The following is a 16,937-nucleotide window of genomic DNA, read 5'->3' on the forward strand; positions in this document are numbered from 1 at the left end:
TGTCTTTTTAGCTGCTTAAGAATGTTAATCTTCTTTTTAATTATAGTGAAATCAAATGAATGGTATATAGATAGATCTGTTTATTTAGAAATAGTTTTCATCTTAAATGAAGTATTTAGTTTGCTGAAAGAATGGAGCAAAAACACACAAGCTGTCAACTGAGATCTTTATAATTGCCTCTTGAGTTGTAAAATGAGGCTGAAGTGGAGTTATTTTGATTTTCATGATAAATTTGAAATGACTGTCAAATTGCAAAACTGAAACACGTGCTTTGCCTTATTAGTTTTAGGTACAGCTTTTTATTTAAAGTGCAGCATTTAAGCCATATTGCTGGCTGCGTTGACCCTAAATGCAGGTGTAGGAGGGAAAAAAGGGATTTGCTTTAGAACTGTTACTGATGGAAGAAGATACAGTTGTGCATTTTGTCTGCAATGCATGCTGTATTAGTATTGCAGTATTGTGCTGGTATTAAAAAACAAAACAAAACACAGAAATTTAAACAGAGTATGGGTACTGGTGAATCTGTGTAGCTTGCTTTTTTGTTTCATTGATGTGCCAAATAGTTAAATAATGAATAATAGATTACTTATTTTAAAAATATTTAAGTTTTTTAACACTGGTAAGAAAATCCAGGTAGCTAGGTTTCCAAAATGTATAAAACCATATATAAATCAGTCAGCCACCACTTAACCAAACCATTATTTTAAACTGGAAAAGATGTCCTTTTTGTAAATAAAAGATGTGGGCGAGAAAGGCGATCCTATTCCTTTATCATGTCTGTGATGAAAAGACCTTTTTAATTTGTGTGTTTTTATTTAGATTGGGAATGTCAAGAGGGGAATCAATGAAACTCACTGCAGTGCAGAACAATGATGAAGATGAAAGCAATTCTTTGTGTGGATCTTCTGGCACACCTGGTCCTTCTAAGCAAGCAACCTTTGAAGACCAAGAAGAGAAAGGTGCTAAAATTCCACCTTTACCAGAGAGAGATTATTGTCCATCTCTTTGTAGTATGGAACAGGTTCCTGTCAAGGATCTAACAGCAGACTCAGAGGATATACTGATACCTGAAGAATCAATCATTCAGGAGGAGATTGCTGAGGAGGTTGAGACAAGTATTTGTGAATGCCAAGAGGAAAACCATAAAACAGAACATGAGTTTTCTGAGGAGTCAGTAAGTCCAGCTGGCACAAATGAAGAAACAGAGGCAGTACAGCTTGCAGACAGCACTGAGTCCTGTGTCATGATGAATGATGTAACTGATACTGTATCTCACATTGAAATTAAAGTGGAGTTGAAGTCAGAATGCTCTCAGGAGGAGATGTCAGTTGTGATAGATCAGCTGGAGGATTGTGTATCACCAGCACAATCAGCTTCATCCACAAACTCCGTCAGTGATACAGCAGAGAAGGATTCTGAGTCTGCAAAAGAGCTAATTGCACCAGAAATGCAAAATGCTGCTCTGGAAGGCTCTTTGTTCACTGGTGGAGGCATTGCGGTGGATATGGAGCTTCAAAGTGACCCTGAGGAACAGTTGTCTGAGAATGCTTGTATTTCTGAAACTTCCTTTTCGTCTGGAAGTCCAGAAGGACCATGTGTTTGTGTTGCCTCTCCTGGAGGAGACACTCAGTCGACTTCAGAGGAACCCTGTACTCCAGCATCTCTTGAAACAGCTTGCTCATCTGAAGTGTCCAGTACTGAAAACATTGAAGGTGATATTCAGCAAAAGGCCAGTGATGAAAACTTGCACACACCTTTAATGTCGGAAATCTCTCCAATGTCCACCTCACCTGTAACCTCAGAAGCATCTCTGATGTCAAATTTACCTTTAACATCAGAGGCATCACCAGCTTCTAATTTACCTTTAACATCAGAAACATCTCCAATGTCTGATTTGCCTTTAACATCAGAAACATCTTCAGTATCTTCTGTTCTTCTAACTTCTGAAACATCTGTGGCAAATAGTTTGCCTCTTCCATTGGAGACATCTCCAGTTTCTAATTCCCCAAGCAATGAAAGACTTACTCTGCAACAAAGGAAATCGCCGTGTTTGTTGGAAGACTCCCTTCCCACTTTGAAAGAAGAAAGCTCTGCCATTCCTAAGGTGGTTCAAGAAGAGAATCTTGTTGTTCAGCCAAAGCAACTTCAGACTGCTCCTGAAAATATGAAAGTTGGTTCACTAACAATTATACCTGATACTTCAGTATTGGAAGAGCCCCAAAGCAAAAGCCTCAGTCATCAGCCATGTAAGTCACGTTCTGAAATTGAGAAATCTTACATTGCATCCATCCCAGAACACTCTCCTCCAGAGGTGATCAAAATTAAAAATCACGGTGTTCAGCAAAGAGGTGACAAGAAAGGTACACTTTTGCCATCAGAGGTAGCTGTCTTATCAGAAGGATCAGTTGGCAAAAATATCGAACTGCTTCCATCAAAGCCACATGATAAACTATATACCTCATCTTTAGAGAAAGCTACGTTCTCTGAAGTGTGCAGAAGTAAATCTCACAAGCTAACAGGCAGCACCCAAAGCCGTCTAGAGAGTTCACATTCTTCCAAGTCATTAGAACCCACAAAATCACCCGAAGTGAGGAATGAAAGTAGAGACCCAGAGATCCCAAAAAGGAAAACAGCAGAACAGCACAGTTTTGGAATCTGCAAAGAGAAGAGAGCTAGAATAGATGATGATCAGCCTAACCGTAGTGCTTCATCAACAAGTCCATCTGATAAAGATCAGCCACCCAGAGAAGAACCCCGAGTTCCACCCCTTAAGGTAAAGTAATGAATAAACAGGCCAACTTGGAAACTAAAGGTTTATTATCTCCCTCCTACTGACCGCATGCAGACACAGTGCATGGTGTATTTTTTGTGGAGGTGTGAGGTGTGTTAGTACTGGTGGTTTCGCTTTACTATTACATTCGTACCATGCCAAATTACTTCTGATGTAAATATATCTATAATTGTTCAGTCAGGGTCTTTGCTACAAAATTGCTTTTGTGTGAGGGAAAGTTTTCCAGAATCTACGGCTTAATCTAATCCAAGAGCTTCCCCATCATTTACACAGTGCTACTTCTTTTTCTAATTACCCAGCTGTATTATCCACTTGTTTTCCTGTGGGTGACTTCTTCAGCAAGCATGAATAATAAATGGTACCATAACCAATACTAAGAAAAACAACTGGTGCCTTAATCCAGCAAGAGAACCTAGGGTCAGAATAGTTGGAGATCCCTTTGCAAGCCCAAAGCTTGGGGTAGGCTGAAGTATAAGTCTTACCTGTAGAATTAATTGAAAACAGAGACTTGGCTATTAGGGGGAAGTGTCTAATTGATATATATAGACAGATATCTTTGTTAATGGCAAAGCAAAAGGTAAAAAAGATACACCAACTAAGCAAACACTTTTATGTGTCTCATTCTGCTATGTAAGAAAGTAAATTCCAGTTGAAAGCTTTTTTTTTTCCCTAACAGAGGGATCTATAGATTTAGTTATATATAGGCTCAGTGTTTTGACCCTTTTAATTTTGTACATTATGACATCAGCCAAGTTTTAGATTCAATTTGCTGAACTTAAGACATTGACTGTGCAATACTACTTCCTGATTATTCAGAAATGCCCTTTTCTGCATTTATTTTTAACTGCTGCCATCACTGAACATTGTCAGTATGGCCAGGAGGGCAAATAGGCTAACTGTTTTAATCACTGGTGCGGCAGCATATTTCAACTAATTTATTTTTATGAGCAGTGATGCAATTGGAAGTTAGCCCATTCTGAGTTTAGTGATATCTTTCATATTTCAAAAGTCTCTATCTAGCCTAATAAATTATAATCACTCTCTAAGCACAAAGAAAAATAGATCACTAGGGAACAAAGAAAGGGTCATGACTATAATAATAAAAATAATCAAGCACATAGAGATTTAGCAGTTCTGATGATGCGAAGTGGAAACTGAAAAAAGTTGCTACTGAAACAGAAAGCAAAGTATTTTGAAGTAGTTGTGAGTTTGTGATATTCTTTAAGATATGTTCAAGTAAATAGTAAAGCCTCACAATATTAGGCATGAGTGTTTATTTATAAGCCAAAAATTTACCTGCTAGGAAAAGTGAAGTATTCCAACCCTCTAGACCAGCATAGAGTTGTATGGTTATATAAGTGGCTAAATATTACAATACCATCTTAATATTGATCTCTTATGGAAAGTCAGATGCTGTCAGCCTTGCACAGTCTTAAGAATTTAATCTCCCTGAAGCCTCCAGCCAGTGAATGACAATACTGAAAAATTGGCAAGCATTTTGAAAAATAATTTTGGACAATCAATTCTAGTATGTTTTTTGTGTAACAAATATTTGGCTCTTGGGTCATTTCACCAACAACCCCTATCCTCTGTAATTAGAAGAGGAAAAAGAACCTCAGTTCTCCCAAATCATTCTGCTATATGGCTCTTACTTCCCATCACACCTTATGACTACTTTTCCTACAAATACTACCTAGTTTTCTTGTCAGTTCCTTTCAGAAGAGAAGTGACAGCATTACCACTAAGTCCTATTACTGTGGGCAGCCGGTAAATGTATGTCCCTTTTAAGAAATTGAAATGGTTTTTTGCCAATGTTTGGGTATTCTGAGAGAGTGTATGAGTTATAAAGTGGTCCCAGGACTCTTATTCTCTAATCCTGAAAACAGATGTGTCTAATTGGAAACATACTAATAATCCCAGTGATTTCACAGGTAATTATTTTGCTTAAAGTTTTAGGTATTTAAAACTTTAATATTTGCATTTTTAATATTTGTAGGTTTGAGGATTTCATTTTTGAAATGCAGTGGTGTAGGAGGTATCCCAGGGATATACTAAAGCAAGTCTCTTTAAAATTGCAAGTGAGGAAGGGAAAGGCATATCCTTTGGTGATTCACTTCTTTTATACCACTAAAGTGCTCTGTGGTGTAACATGAAAAATAGGCTCAGTGGAGATACTGGTACACCCTATCTAAAGGCAAGATAGGTTGTCTGGTATATAAGTGAAAGACAGGCTGTTCCTAATGTCTCAGTCATTGGAGACCAAGGAGCAAAAGCACTACATGATTGTTATTTTTTCACACATTTGCAGCAAGTGCTTAGTCATAGGCTCTTCTCTAGTATCGCTGCACTAGGCTTGTTGATCTTCTCAGTTAGGTACACTGCATATAAAACAGGTCTGTCAAATTGTATCAGATAAGCATCATGTTGTCATCCAGTTCAATCTTTCTTCCTGTCAGAAGGGTCAATGTGAGTAGGCTAATACAGGTGTCAGTTATTCATGCTGGCGGATGGTAAAATACTGAAGTGTAAATATCACTAATTTGTAGTATTTTTCTGTCGAACTGCACTGAACAGTAATTCCCCTCATTACCTTTCTCTGACCCTTTAAGAGACAGCTGGTGATTTTAGCGAGTTGATGATCTCATTAAAATTACTGGTTCTTTTCTTCCTTTAGATTCAGCTTTCAAAAATTGGACCACCTTTTATCATCAAGAGCCAACCTGTTTGTAAACCAGAACCTCGAGTTTCCCCAAGTACATCAGTCAGCAGTGGGAGAAACACTGGGGCTAGAACTCTTGCAGATATCAAAGCAAGAGCTCAGCAAGCAAGAGCCCAAAGAGAAGCTGCAGCTGCAGCAGCCGTGGCAGCAGCTGCAAGCATAGTCTCTGGAGCAATGGGGACCCCATGCGAAGGTGGGAAGACAAGAACGCTGGCACACATCAAGGAACAAACAAAGGCCAAGCTATTTGCAAAGCATCAAGCCAGAGCTCATTTACTCCAGACTAATAAAGAATCAAAGTCGCAGTTCAGCTCAAAGGAAAGTACCTCATCTCTGGAGATACCAACTTCTACTGACACAAAGATTGAAGGTTCCACTGGTGTCATCATAGTTAATCCTAACTGCAGGTCCCCTAGCAACAAGTCTGCTCATCACCGTGAGACTACCACTTTATTGCAGCAGTCACTTAACACAGCTATATTACCAGAAACTGCTACTGAGATATCGGTGCACAGTTCTGATGAAAATATACCTATGCCACAATTGTGTGAGAAAATTATTTCATCTACCTCTACTGAAAGTAACAGTGTGCCAGTGCTTTATAATAAAAGTTCAGTCTCTGTGTCTGTTTGCAGCACTGCTATGTCTGGAGCAATTAAAGAACTTTCTTTTGCAAGTTCTGTTGATAAATCCTCTGTTTTAATGTCTGTTGACAGTGCAAACACAGCAGTTTCAGCTTGTAATATAAATATGCTGAAAACCATCCAAGGGGCTGATACTCCATGCATAACTGTTGGACCAAAATGTATTGATAACACTAATGTACCAGTCTCCATAGACAATACAGTCTTATCAAACGCCATTGATGACAAAAGGTTGCCGATACCAAGTAGCAATGCGAATAACACAGTCTCCAGTCATTATGCCACTGTGCCAGCTTCATCTATTGCAAATAATTTGCCAAATCATCTCTCTGGTAGTTCTGTACTGATTCCCCCAGTGGGGACTACCAACAGATTTTCTTCTGATAAGATAGCCATAACTGGGTGTAACGAGCAAAGCACTGTCTCCATTCACACTACCGTTAGATCAGCTTTAAGTTGCAGTGAGGCCCTTGCAGTAGCAGATGCTGTTGCAAGGCCACCCATTTCAATGTTTACTGGTAACATGGTGACAATAAGCTCTTACGATAATGCTACTAAATTAAATGCTGATCTCTTAGAAAAAAGCTCTGGAGCACGAAACCGAATGGATCTCTCTGGTAAACCTCAGCCAGTGAGCTTTACACAAACTGCCATGAATAGGTCTATACCTTGCAAAGTCATTGTTGACCACACTACAAATCTGAATTCCAGTCTGTCACTTTCTTCTTCTATTGAAAATGCAGAGAACAGCATTGACCTGCAGAGTAGACCTGTAAGGACAGAAGCTGCCTTACAAAGTATAGCCTGTCCTCAGGTGTCTGTCATAAGCAGGCCTGAAGTGGTCTCTAATGAAAGCCTTGAGCACAGTTCCAGCTTTATCACCATTACAGCAAAGCAAGACAGCAAGAACTTGCAGGCAGGTTGTTCAAGTCTTCGAGAAGTGCCTCTTGCTCCTCAAGATAAATTAATTGAGGTTGTTACTCCCAGCCAAGGTTTTGCTGAGCAATTAAGAGGTCCTTCAGCATTTAAAAATGAAGCAGATGCTGCCTGTGCCAGTCAGTATAGCACTAACAATAGAATTTGTTGGCATGATGAAGAGGCAATGAGTACAGACCAGCCAGTGGTCAGCCATCTTAACTCCGGTAAGCATAAGGAATACGCAGAGCAAAACTGCTTAAAAAATGTCAAAACCGAACCTTCCAGTTACACGCAAATGTCAGAACTGCAATCCAGGAGTCTTCTGACAAGCATTGCTGTTCCTGTTAAATCGGAAACGAATGAGTCTGACAAGTGCTTCAGGATGGACACCGAGGATTTTACAGGACCTGAAATGCCTGCCCAGACTGCAGAAATAGCCACGAGCGCGCAGCCACCGCAGACCTCCAAGACATCCATTGTGGACTCTATGGAAGACACCCTGTCCCTGACAACAGAAACCCTAAAGAGAGTTACCGGTGCCGGGGGCTCTAGCTGTCGCTTGTCGTCAGTGGAGGCCAACAATCCTTTAGTGACACAGTTACTGCAAGGCAACCTGCCTTTAGAGAAAGTACTGCCGCAGCCCAGATCAGGAGCCAAACTAGAAATTAACAGGCTTCCCTTGCCTTTGCAAACTACCTCAGTATGTAAAACAGTAGTGTCCGAGAGAAATATTGTTGAACATCCTTCCAACTCTCCTAATCCAGATGGTAAAGGATTTACAGCAGGCAGCGTAGCCCCGCTACAAATCAGAAAGCGTGAAAACCATCCGAAAAAGAGGATGGCCAGGACTGTAGGGGAACATGCTCAAATTAAATGTGAGCCTGGGAAGGTGTCAATGGACACAGATGTTAAAGCGGCTCCTTGTGTAATTAGTTCCAGCATGAATCAGCTAGGGCATGGTCAGCCATTTAAGCAGGAGTGGCTGAACAAACATGCCATTCAGAGCCGAATTGCTCACAGCCCAGAGATCAAGCAGCAGAAGAGGCCGTTGCCTTCATGCAGTTTCCAGCAGAGCTTATTTCACATTGATAAAAATGGCAGCTTTCACGCAGAAGCTAGTACCTCACATAGACAGCATTTTTACCAAATGTCCATGGCTGCAAGAGGCCCCATTCCTACGGCAGCTTTGTTGCAAACTACTTCAAAAGGCCCACCTGGCTGCAACGCATTTGCTTTTAGCAGACACCTGGAACAGAAGGGCTTGGGAGATGTGAATATTTCTACAGCAGCTCACCAGCTGAGGCTAGGAAGTGTGTTTTCCCCTAATATTCAAATTAAGGAAGGTGATGACATTGCCAGTGCCTCTCAAACTCTGCAGAGCAAAACACTAGTGCATCCCCCTCCTCCCCCTCCACCCCTGCCACCTCCTCCCCCTCCTCACCCAAATGCCGAAGTCCCCTCTGATCAAAAACAACCGACAGTTACTATGGAAACCACTAAAAGACTTAGTTGGCCTCAGCCAGCAAGCATCTGTAGCAATATAAAATCTGAACCTATTTCTTTTGAGGAAGGTTTAAGCAGCAGCTGCGAACTGGGCATGAAACAAACTTCCTATGATCAGAACGAAGTGAAAGAACAGTTAAAAGCGTTTGCATTAAAAAATGCAGATTTCTCTTCCTATTTACTTTCTGAGCCACAGAAGCCTTTTACCCAACTTGCTGCTCAGAAAATACAGACGCAGCACCCACAGCAGCAGCAGCAGCAGCAGCAGCTCTGTGGAAATTATCCAACAATACACTTCGGTAGCACAAGCTTCAAAAGGGCAGCATCTGCAATTGAGAAATCGATTGGGATTTTAGGAAGTGGCTCAAACACTGCCACAGGCCTGTCTAACCAGAATGCGCAGATCCCGGTTCAGAAATTTGCTGACAGTAGCAATGCCGATGAACTGGAACTGAAATGCTCTTGCAGGCTGAAAGCCATGATCGTGTGCAAAGGCTGCGGAGCCTTCTGTCATGATGACTGCATAGGGCCTTCCAAACTGTGTGTAGCTTGTCTGGTTGTACGATAGGAACTGAATCAAAGATGCAGTATCCCTTATCAGCATGGGAGAGCAGGACAAAGGAACAGAGAAATTGGAACAGTTTAGGCCACTAATGGTTTGCAATTAGTTGATTGATTTATTTTTTTTTAATCGTTTTTTTTTTCTTCCAAGTGGTGCTTTCAGAATTTAGTTATTCCTGCCTGAGTGCCGTTTTCTGGGAAGAAGCGGAAACCTGTAGAAGTAGTTTAAAAAAAAAGATAGCCTTGTTACTGAAGCTTCTATGAGCTCTCTTACTGTGCTAAAAAAAAAAAAAGGCATCAACGCATGTCATTCGTAGCTTCTATTTATTTGCACAAAGTGCAGCACATTTTTTTCTCCACTTTTTGATAGTTGATACAAGCTGCAGGTTAAAGATCAGTGGAAGAATAACTCTGCAAGAAGTGGAGTAACTATGCAGAATGAATAACACACTGAATAGTGACTGTTTTGAGTGGGGTAGTGGCAAGGTGTGGGGTGTTGGCCATCGTAGCTCCGAAGTCGGTTTGCAGTTTTTCTGCTGATAGGATTGTTTTCTTCAATTGACTTTCGCTATCTAGGGCTAAAATATAGTCACCTCACCTACCAAAAAAAAAAAAAAAGAGGAATTTCAATTGTTAGAGGAGTTTCCTTATATGCCTGCCAGGGACTATGGAACTCAAATCTTACTCATCATCTCTTCTTGTTGATTCCTTGAGAAAAAATTGTATATGCGATAGGTTAGTGGGACCAAAACTGGAATCACATTGGCTTCAGTAGGGTCTGGAGAAAGTAACTTCTCTACTGGGGCTTAAAAACCTGTTTTCTTTTCCCGTTTCCCACTCAAATATTCTTTATTTGCATTTGTCTCTCTAATCTGTCCACTTGGTTTGTCAGTCCCAAATATATATATTTTTTTATATATATATTTATAGGGTCAGACTTATGTAATAGGTTTTGGATGTTTTAGCCTTTCTGTGGCCTAAAAATGATGCGCTTTTGTGATGAATGAATAAGGAAAGATTCTAACTGCATATCAGTTAAATATTAGTTAATCAGTTGTTTTTCCTCTTACGTGAGTTACTCTATTTAAAAAACATCTCAGAGTTTTGCCATTTAAAGTGATTCTTAGAATTACTTACAACACTAACTTTTTTTTTCTCAAAGGAATTCAGACCCCTTACTCTACCTTTTAGAAATTTGGAATCAAAAAGGCATTTTCAAAAGGGATACTGCATCTTTAAAGTAACCTTCAGTATTTATCCAGTACTGTATTTACATTCAGGACTATAGCTGCATTCCAGATGCGCTAGCCACCATAACAGCAGAGAAGAAACACAATAATTTTGGGGCCCTATTCACCTAAAAGGAAAGTATTATAAAGGGATAAAGCACATGCAGTTGCTGGGGAGATGAAAATACCTTGAGTTTTTTTATTCCCACTTCAAGAACACAAAATGTGGAGTGCAAGTCATCCATCTGCCAATATGTGGTTCAGTCTGCCCAAATGTCAGCATCAGAGAGAAATGTTATTTTTACCATTACAGTAGAACCTCACTAATCCAAAGACCTTACAGTCTGGTCAAGAAAATTATTTTCCTTCCACAATTTTCAGAGAGCAACGTAGTAAGAATGTGCAAGATGTAATACTGCTTGGATTCCCTGATGCATTTACTGTTGCTTTCTGAAATACTATTGTGAATGATAGAACTACATTTAGGAAATAAAAACTATGCTACATTTTACACTATACTCTTTTTATATGATCGTTGTTTGAATACTTATTCATAAGCTGTAGTTGATCTCCCTGACATGGGTGCATATTAATGAGGTTCTACTGAATGGAGGAACCACATTTATTTTCTTGTGGGACCATTTTCACAAACATGATAAATGCCATTTATTGTCTTAAAAGTGAGCTGGAATATCTACAACATACATTCCTGTCGTAGGAAGCTCTATGGTGCACCTTGATGTTCTCTTTTATTGTAATTAGCAACATATCAATATTATTTTTGACACTGTGTGGTACAAAGGCCATTTATAATTACACTAACAAATTTGTTGCTGATACAATAATATATTTTTTCTATACAAAAGTGCTCCTTAATATGACATGCGAGTTAAGAAATGGCTTCTCAGCACTTTTCAAGTCTTCTGGTAGGAAAACAAGCCAGCCAAGCAAAAACCTAGGAGTAACTACATGAAAATTAGCATCCAGTGCTACGCCAGCTGCTGGCAAAACAGTGACTGAAAAATACTCATGAGTAAGCATGAGTGTAGTCGGTTAATGCGTATCAAATTCATATTTGAGGAGCCTTTGTATCGGAATTGTATTGCATTGTATTTATCCCGGGTAGAGGTAGGATACTTCCATTTAAAATAAAGAAAGCAACCAGTCTTAAACTTCTAATAACCTATGTTTATATAAGCCTGCTGGGAATCCTTATTTCTAGCTCAGGTTTTCCTGTCCACAGCACATAAGTCAATATTTGTTTGTACTTGCATCTTGAAATACTTCTTGTATTGACTGACATAATACAGAAATAAATTCCGGCCACAAAATAGTTTTACTTTGTTCGAAGGATAAGATTGTGACTAATGTGGTAGGTAATTCATTCATGTCATATTGTCATTTTTGTATCAGGATTGCAACTTGCATGTGTGAGGTCGTGATAAAATGTTATTTAAAATGGCATTAGACTGGATGGTGCTATGTTATATTACACAACCGACCAAACTCTTCCATAGTGCAGTTCCACTCTTTTCATTCTTGAGTCATTGGAGTTGCACCAGGAATAAATTTGACCAATTAGTTAGCAACAGTCGTGAAGTGTTGTTACAGATTATAGTTTTAGGGTATTAAAATACTCAAAAGCAACTGCGGTGATGTAGGAGCCTGACTTAATCCTAGTGTGACCGAAAACCTTACTTGGATTCTGGTATCACACAGATGCCTGGGGGAGAGTGACCCTTGGTCTTCAATAAGAACACAGTCACGTTTAGACGTTAATTTTGAATTACTTTTTTTGTTTAATTGTCCAGGTTTCAGGCCCAGTGTCATTGTGTTTTCTAATGACCATGCAGTTTGCACCGTGGGGTGTTAATAGTTTATGCACTGAAAAGTGGTGAAAGAATTGCTTAAGAACACACTGCTCTGTGTTTGCGTGTACGTATGTATGTGTCCCAATGTCCAGCATGTATAATTTACCTTTTTTTTTTTAAACCTCCAAAATTGTTCCCCCACTCCGACCCCTGGAGCAGCACTTTTGGGTGAGAGGGAGAAACACACTTTTTTCTTTCCTCCCTCTTTATTGTTTTAATTGCATACCTGTGAGATATGCAGATAACGTTAGGGCATTTGCAGTGTGTGTGTTTGTGTGTTTCTGTTCTCAACTAATTTTCCAAGCAGAAACTCCCTTTGAAATAATGTTTAAAAGAAAATAATTAAGAAATGGTGAACTGGATGCTCCCTGTTTGCATTTTATTTATCTGCTGAGGTCTAGTACATGAAATAGCATTTAAAAGACAAAAATAAAGGTTGAGCCATAAAGCAAAAGGTATATTCTCTGTACTATAGACTTTCTTCTTGAGGGTGGTGCATGTTGTCAGGGTAAGCTACAGAACGTGCAGATGGTTTTTCAGGGCCCTGCAATTCCTTGCACAGTTTTTAAGCTGGTGCATATGGTGCTTTATAATGCAATTTCTGAAGTAAAATTACCTTATGCTGCACCCCCTTCCCCTTATAAACACACGCACAATTTCAGAATCGTTATTGTAGCCTCTGGTTTAGCAGTTTCTCCAAGGTGTGGTGAAGTACCAGGATAAACACTCAAGATGAGCTGAGAAGCGTTACCGAAATCGATCATTTTAGCTGACACATGTGAACGGCCCTGCTCTGAACACTGAATGACTTCTGCAGTCTCCTGGCAGCAGCGCAGCGGTTCATCTTCTGTGGCTCTGCAGAACACTGGGGGGAAAGCAACAAAATATTCAGTGGATTTATCATGGACCTGTGTAGCTAAATGTTTCTGAATCTATGAAATCCTGTTGTCTTCGGTCATCATGCTTTGTCACTGTAAAACCAACGAAAAGAAAAAAAGCATTTTTTAGTCTAATTTAAGGAGCTGCTTCTTTTATAGCACATAATATTTCGCTTTGTACTATATTTGATAGTTAAAGAATAATTTAGTCCGTAGAATAACTTTGTTGTATTTGTACTGTTCATGAATGTTACAAGAAAAGTGCTTTACTTTGTTGCCATAATTCTCTTGTACTGCTGTAAAATATTTTTTCTGCTTTACAGAAACTTAACTCGATTCACATTTTCAGTACAGGGTTTTTTGTGTGTATGTATTTTTTTTGTCAGTATTCTGAATGTTTACATCTGTTCGACATTAGCCATTCTATGCCTTTATAGGGCAGTATTACTCCTGCAGTATAACAGCAATGTGAAATCCACTCATACCTACCATGCATGAGAAATACAGATTTATTGGGGAGATCCCTAATGTGCATAGATATTTTTTCTATCCGCATTCAGTGAAGTAAATACCCTCCTTCAGTCCTCTACCAAAGAAAATATTATTCCCACAGGACAAGCTCGGAAAGTGGTTCTCTGAATCTTCAGAAGGGGGTGTAGTTGGTTTCAGCGGGATTGCTACGGTTTAATGCTGTTATGCTTTGCTTTGTTACCCCGCCAGAGGTGACTCGGTGAAACAAGCATTTTAGCAATTTTTTTTTGTTTCAAGACAGTGTTTTGTTTAGAATTCAGGGATCATGCTTTCTTTAATGGTGCTGTTTGTTTTAATTTTTTTTTTAAGAAAACAACCTTTTGTTGCCTACAGAAATGACCATTCACAAAACCATAAATTAAATAAAATAATTTGTCTTCATAAATTCTCTCTTCTCCCTTTCCTTTTCCCCTCCCCTGTCCCTTGAAAATAACAACTTGGGCTTCAATATTAAAATATTCTGGAAAAAAAATAAAGAGATAAAATAATATTTGTCATTTGTTTATTTATTTTATGTTCAGTGCCTTAGGCAGGAGATCCTGCTTGTGCACATCCATTGTATGTACAGGTTGATGAAATAGAAATGTGAGAGAAAAATCAGTCCTTTGTAAAAGATTTTTCAATTACAATGATGTAAGACATAGTTTGAATGACTTCTGATGTAACTCAAGTATTAATCATCTTATACTAGTAAAATAAAACTAGGTGTTGTATATTAAGTTGTTGTAAGGAGAATAGTTTGTGGATGAAAGTGATTATATTGCTTTGGGTAGTTAATGCCGGGTGTATTTTAGTACTTGGCCTCCATCTGCAACCCTGCCCAGAACGTGCTTAACAACAGCAGCAGCAATCCAGGCATACACCTCTGTTATTTCTCATCCCCATAGCAGAGGAAATTAAACATCCATGGTGCATGAAAGGCAGCCAGTCCAAGTTATATTCCTCAAACCACTTATCTTTTGAAGTCTAGAAGGCCTTCCTGAGATGGAAATTCAGTAGCCATTATCTTAAAAAAATTAACAAAAAAAAAAAAAGTTTTCATCATGTTACTCTGCAAAGAGAGCTTTGAGTACTGGTGGTTAGGGTGCAAGTGTTAGAGGGTGGGCAACAAAAAGCCTGAAATACCAGAACAGTGCATCCTAAACACCATCTTTTGTCCAGCCTCCTGTCATTATTTCAGATGTGGTACCATCTGAGGGTCGTTAGCAGCAGCCTTCTGCTAAAATCTGTCCAAATCCAGAAAGAAGACAGTACCAACCTATGTAGCTTATAATCCGGTGACAATCTTTTCATATCCAATACCCATCTGACAAACTCCCTCAGCTAGTACTGTCATGCAGATTATTTAACTTATTTAGTTCTGCTTAGATATTTGTTTTGGCATGGGGCTGTGCCAAATCAGGGATCAGCTCTGCTTCTGCCAGTAACTGCCTTTTTTTCTTTTACAATTTTTCATCTAAGCAAAGTCATGCGAATCGATTTGTTAAATCTGTACTAGCCAAATACTCACTTTTGTCCTTTTCCTTCTTTTTACTTTTTTAAAACCTGGAAAGTATTTCTGCACATTTTTATTCGACCTTAAAAAGTATTTAGCTTTTCTGTGGCGTTTGCTAAGGACCTTCCAGGTATCGAGCCCGTGCGCGCCCCTGAGGTCAGCCCAGCCGGCAGACGGCACCGGGGGCCAGCAGGCTGCCCTGCTCCCTGCAGCCGGACCCTCCCTCCACAAAAGCAGATGGCACGGAGAAAACCAACCACGAAGGCACAGGGTTTGTCTTTCTGCAGGGTGGAGCTTTAGCTGCAGTGAAAACAAGCCATCCTCCCCACCCCCCTCCAAGTCCTGGGACATGGCTTTCAACAGAACTGATGCCCTGAAGCTCACGTCATCCTTTCCTGCAGTTGGCACTGTCGGAGTTGTGCAGTCTATGGAAGTGAAGTACCGATGCACTGGAAAAGATTCCTCCCCAGGCCAGAGCCCAGGCGGGTTGTTTTTTTTTCCTGCTGTTTCCCTTGCCACTCGTGGATGAAGATAGACAGCAACGCAGCTCTTTGTACCGAGGTGCTTCACAAATAAATATGAAGGTATTATCACTGCTTGGTGTGCAAAGGGAGTGCTGTTGTCAAGCCTGGCTTTGTTGGATGACGTGGCTTGCGGTTGAAGGACCACCAAACAGCAATACCTCTGAGCCCCACCACCTTGGAGACAGCTCTCCATGATAAAGAAGGTAGGCAGGCACAGGCGCTGATACCTGCTCGTACCTGCTTGTGGAGACAGAGTACATTATTAGTATGGCTGGTTTTTGTGGAAGCTCACCTAGACGTAGAAATAAAGCAACACTTGTTGAGATAATTCAGACACCTGGACACTGGTACTCTACAAATACATAGCAGGCACTGATAAGAGGAGTTTGTTATATCTCAGTTAAATGACAGCTGTTTACTTTTAAGTACTGTAAGTTCACGCTCTCAGCCTGGGAGGTGCCTATTGACGCACCAGCAGTGATTAAAACAACAGTTGTTTCACATATCCATGGGGGAAAAAATGCCTGGATTGTACTTTTTGGAAGCTGATGACACCTTGGATAAATGTGAATTTCTGTGTACAGGTCACCTTTCTAAACCCCTTCTGTTCTGTGTCCTTTGTCCTGGTCTTGTAGAGCTTAGTTCAGCCTTCAGAGTCTTATCTCCGTATCTTTCCAATGAAAAGCCAAGAGCTTTCTTCCAATATCTCTGAGCATCCTCATGCATGTACCACCAGGGCAGGGAATAGTTTAAGAGCCCACACAGAAAAAACAAATCTGAAAGTAAGCTGAATATATTGGATAATTTACTTCTATTAACAAGAAATCATGCTATGTGGAGTAAAGAAATGACTGTTGATATTAAGATAAAGGAGATACACCTTTTGGAAAAAAAAAAAAAAATAAAAATTGGGCCTTGCTGTCAAGCATCTTATTTGCTTCTGATTCTTTCCCAACTGCTCATATCAATCCTGCAAATCACTTTTTCATGCCCCCTGATTGTGAACTCTCAGCCCAACATCCATCGTGCAGAATCTTTGCTATTGCTGTGTGCATTTCTGGCTTTTAAAGGAGCAAATGTGGGCGATTGTGGAGAGACTTGTATGTACTGCCTCACCCTTCACTCATTTACTTAGGCACTATGCAGAATGGTATGGAGTCTTTGGGGAAAAGAATAAAACTGTGAAAATGCAATAATCCTAACATACATCCCTTGTCTTCGTTTAGGTTATTGAGTGGAAAAGTCCAAGCCTCAGATTTTTTAATGAGTGTGA

General features: G+C 39.8%; 1 protein-coding gene across 3 annotated transcripts in view; it reads left to right on the top strand.

Annotated features, from left to right (window-relative positions):
- The window catches only part of ASXL3 (ASXL transcriptional regulator 3), a 77,288-nt gene extending 62,924 nt beyond the window's left edge, over window positions 1-14,364 (top strand). For all 3 annotated transcript variants that reach the window (XM_069779250.1, XM_069779251.1, XM_069779252.1), the window contains 2 exons: window positions 820-2,773; window positions 5,466-14,364. In XM_069779250.1, coding sequence (XP_069635351.1) covers window positions 820-2,773; window positions 5,466-9,143 — 5,632 coding nt within the window. In that variant the 3' untranslated portion in view covers window positions 9,144-14,364. The remainder of the gene's footprint in view (window positions 1-819; window positions 2,774-5,465) is intronic.
- The last annotated feature ends 2,573 nt before the right edge of the window (window positions 14,365-16,937 follow it).

Source organism: Haliaeetus albicilla, chromosome 3 (genome assembly GCF_947461875.1).
Source record: "Haliaeetus albicilla chromosome 3, bHalAlb1.1, whole genome shotgun sequence".
In the NCBI taxonomy this organism is placed as follows: domain Eukaryota; kingdom Metazoa; phylum Chordata; class Aves; order Accipitriformes; family Accipitridae; genus Haliaeetus; species Haliaeetus albicilla.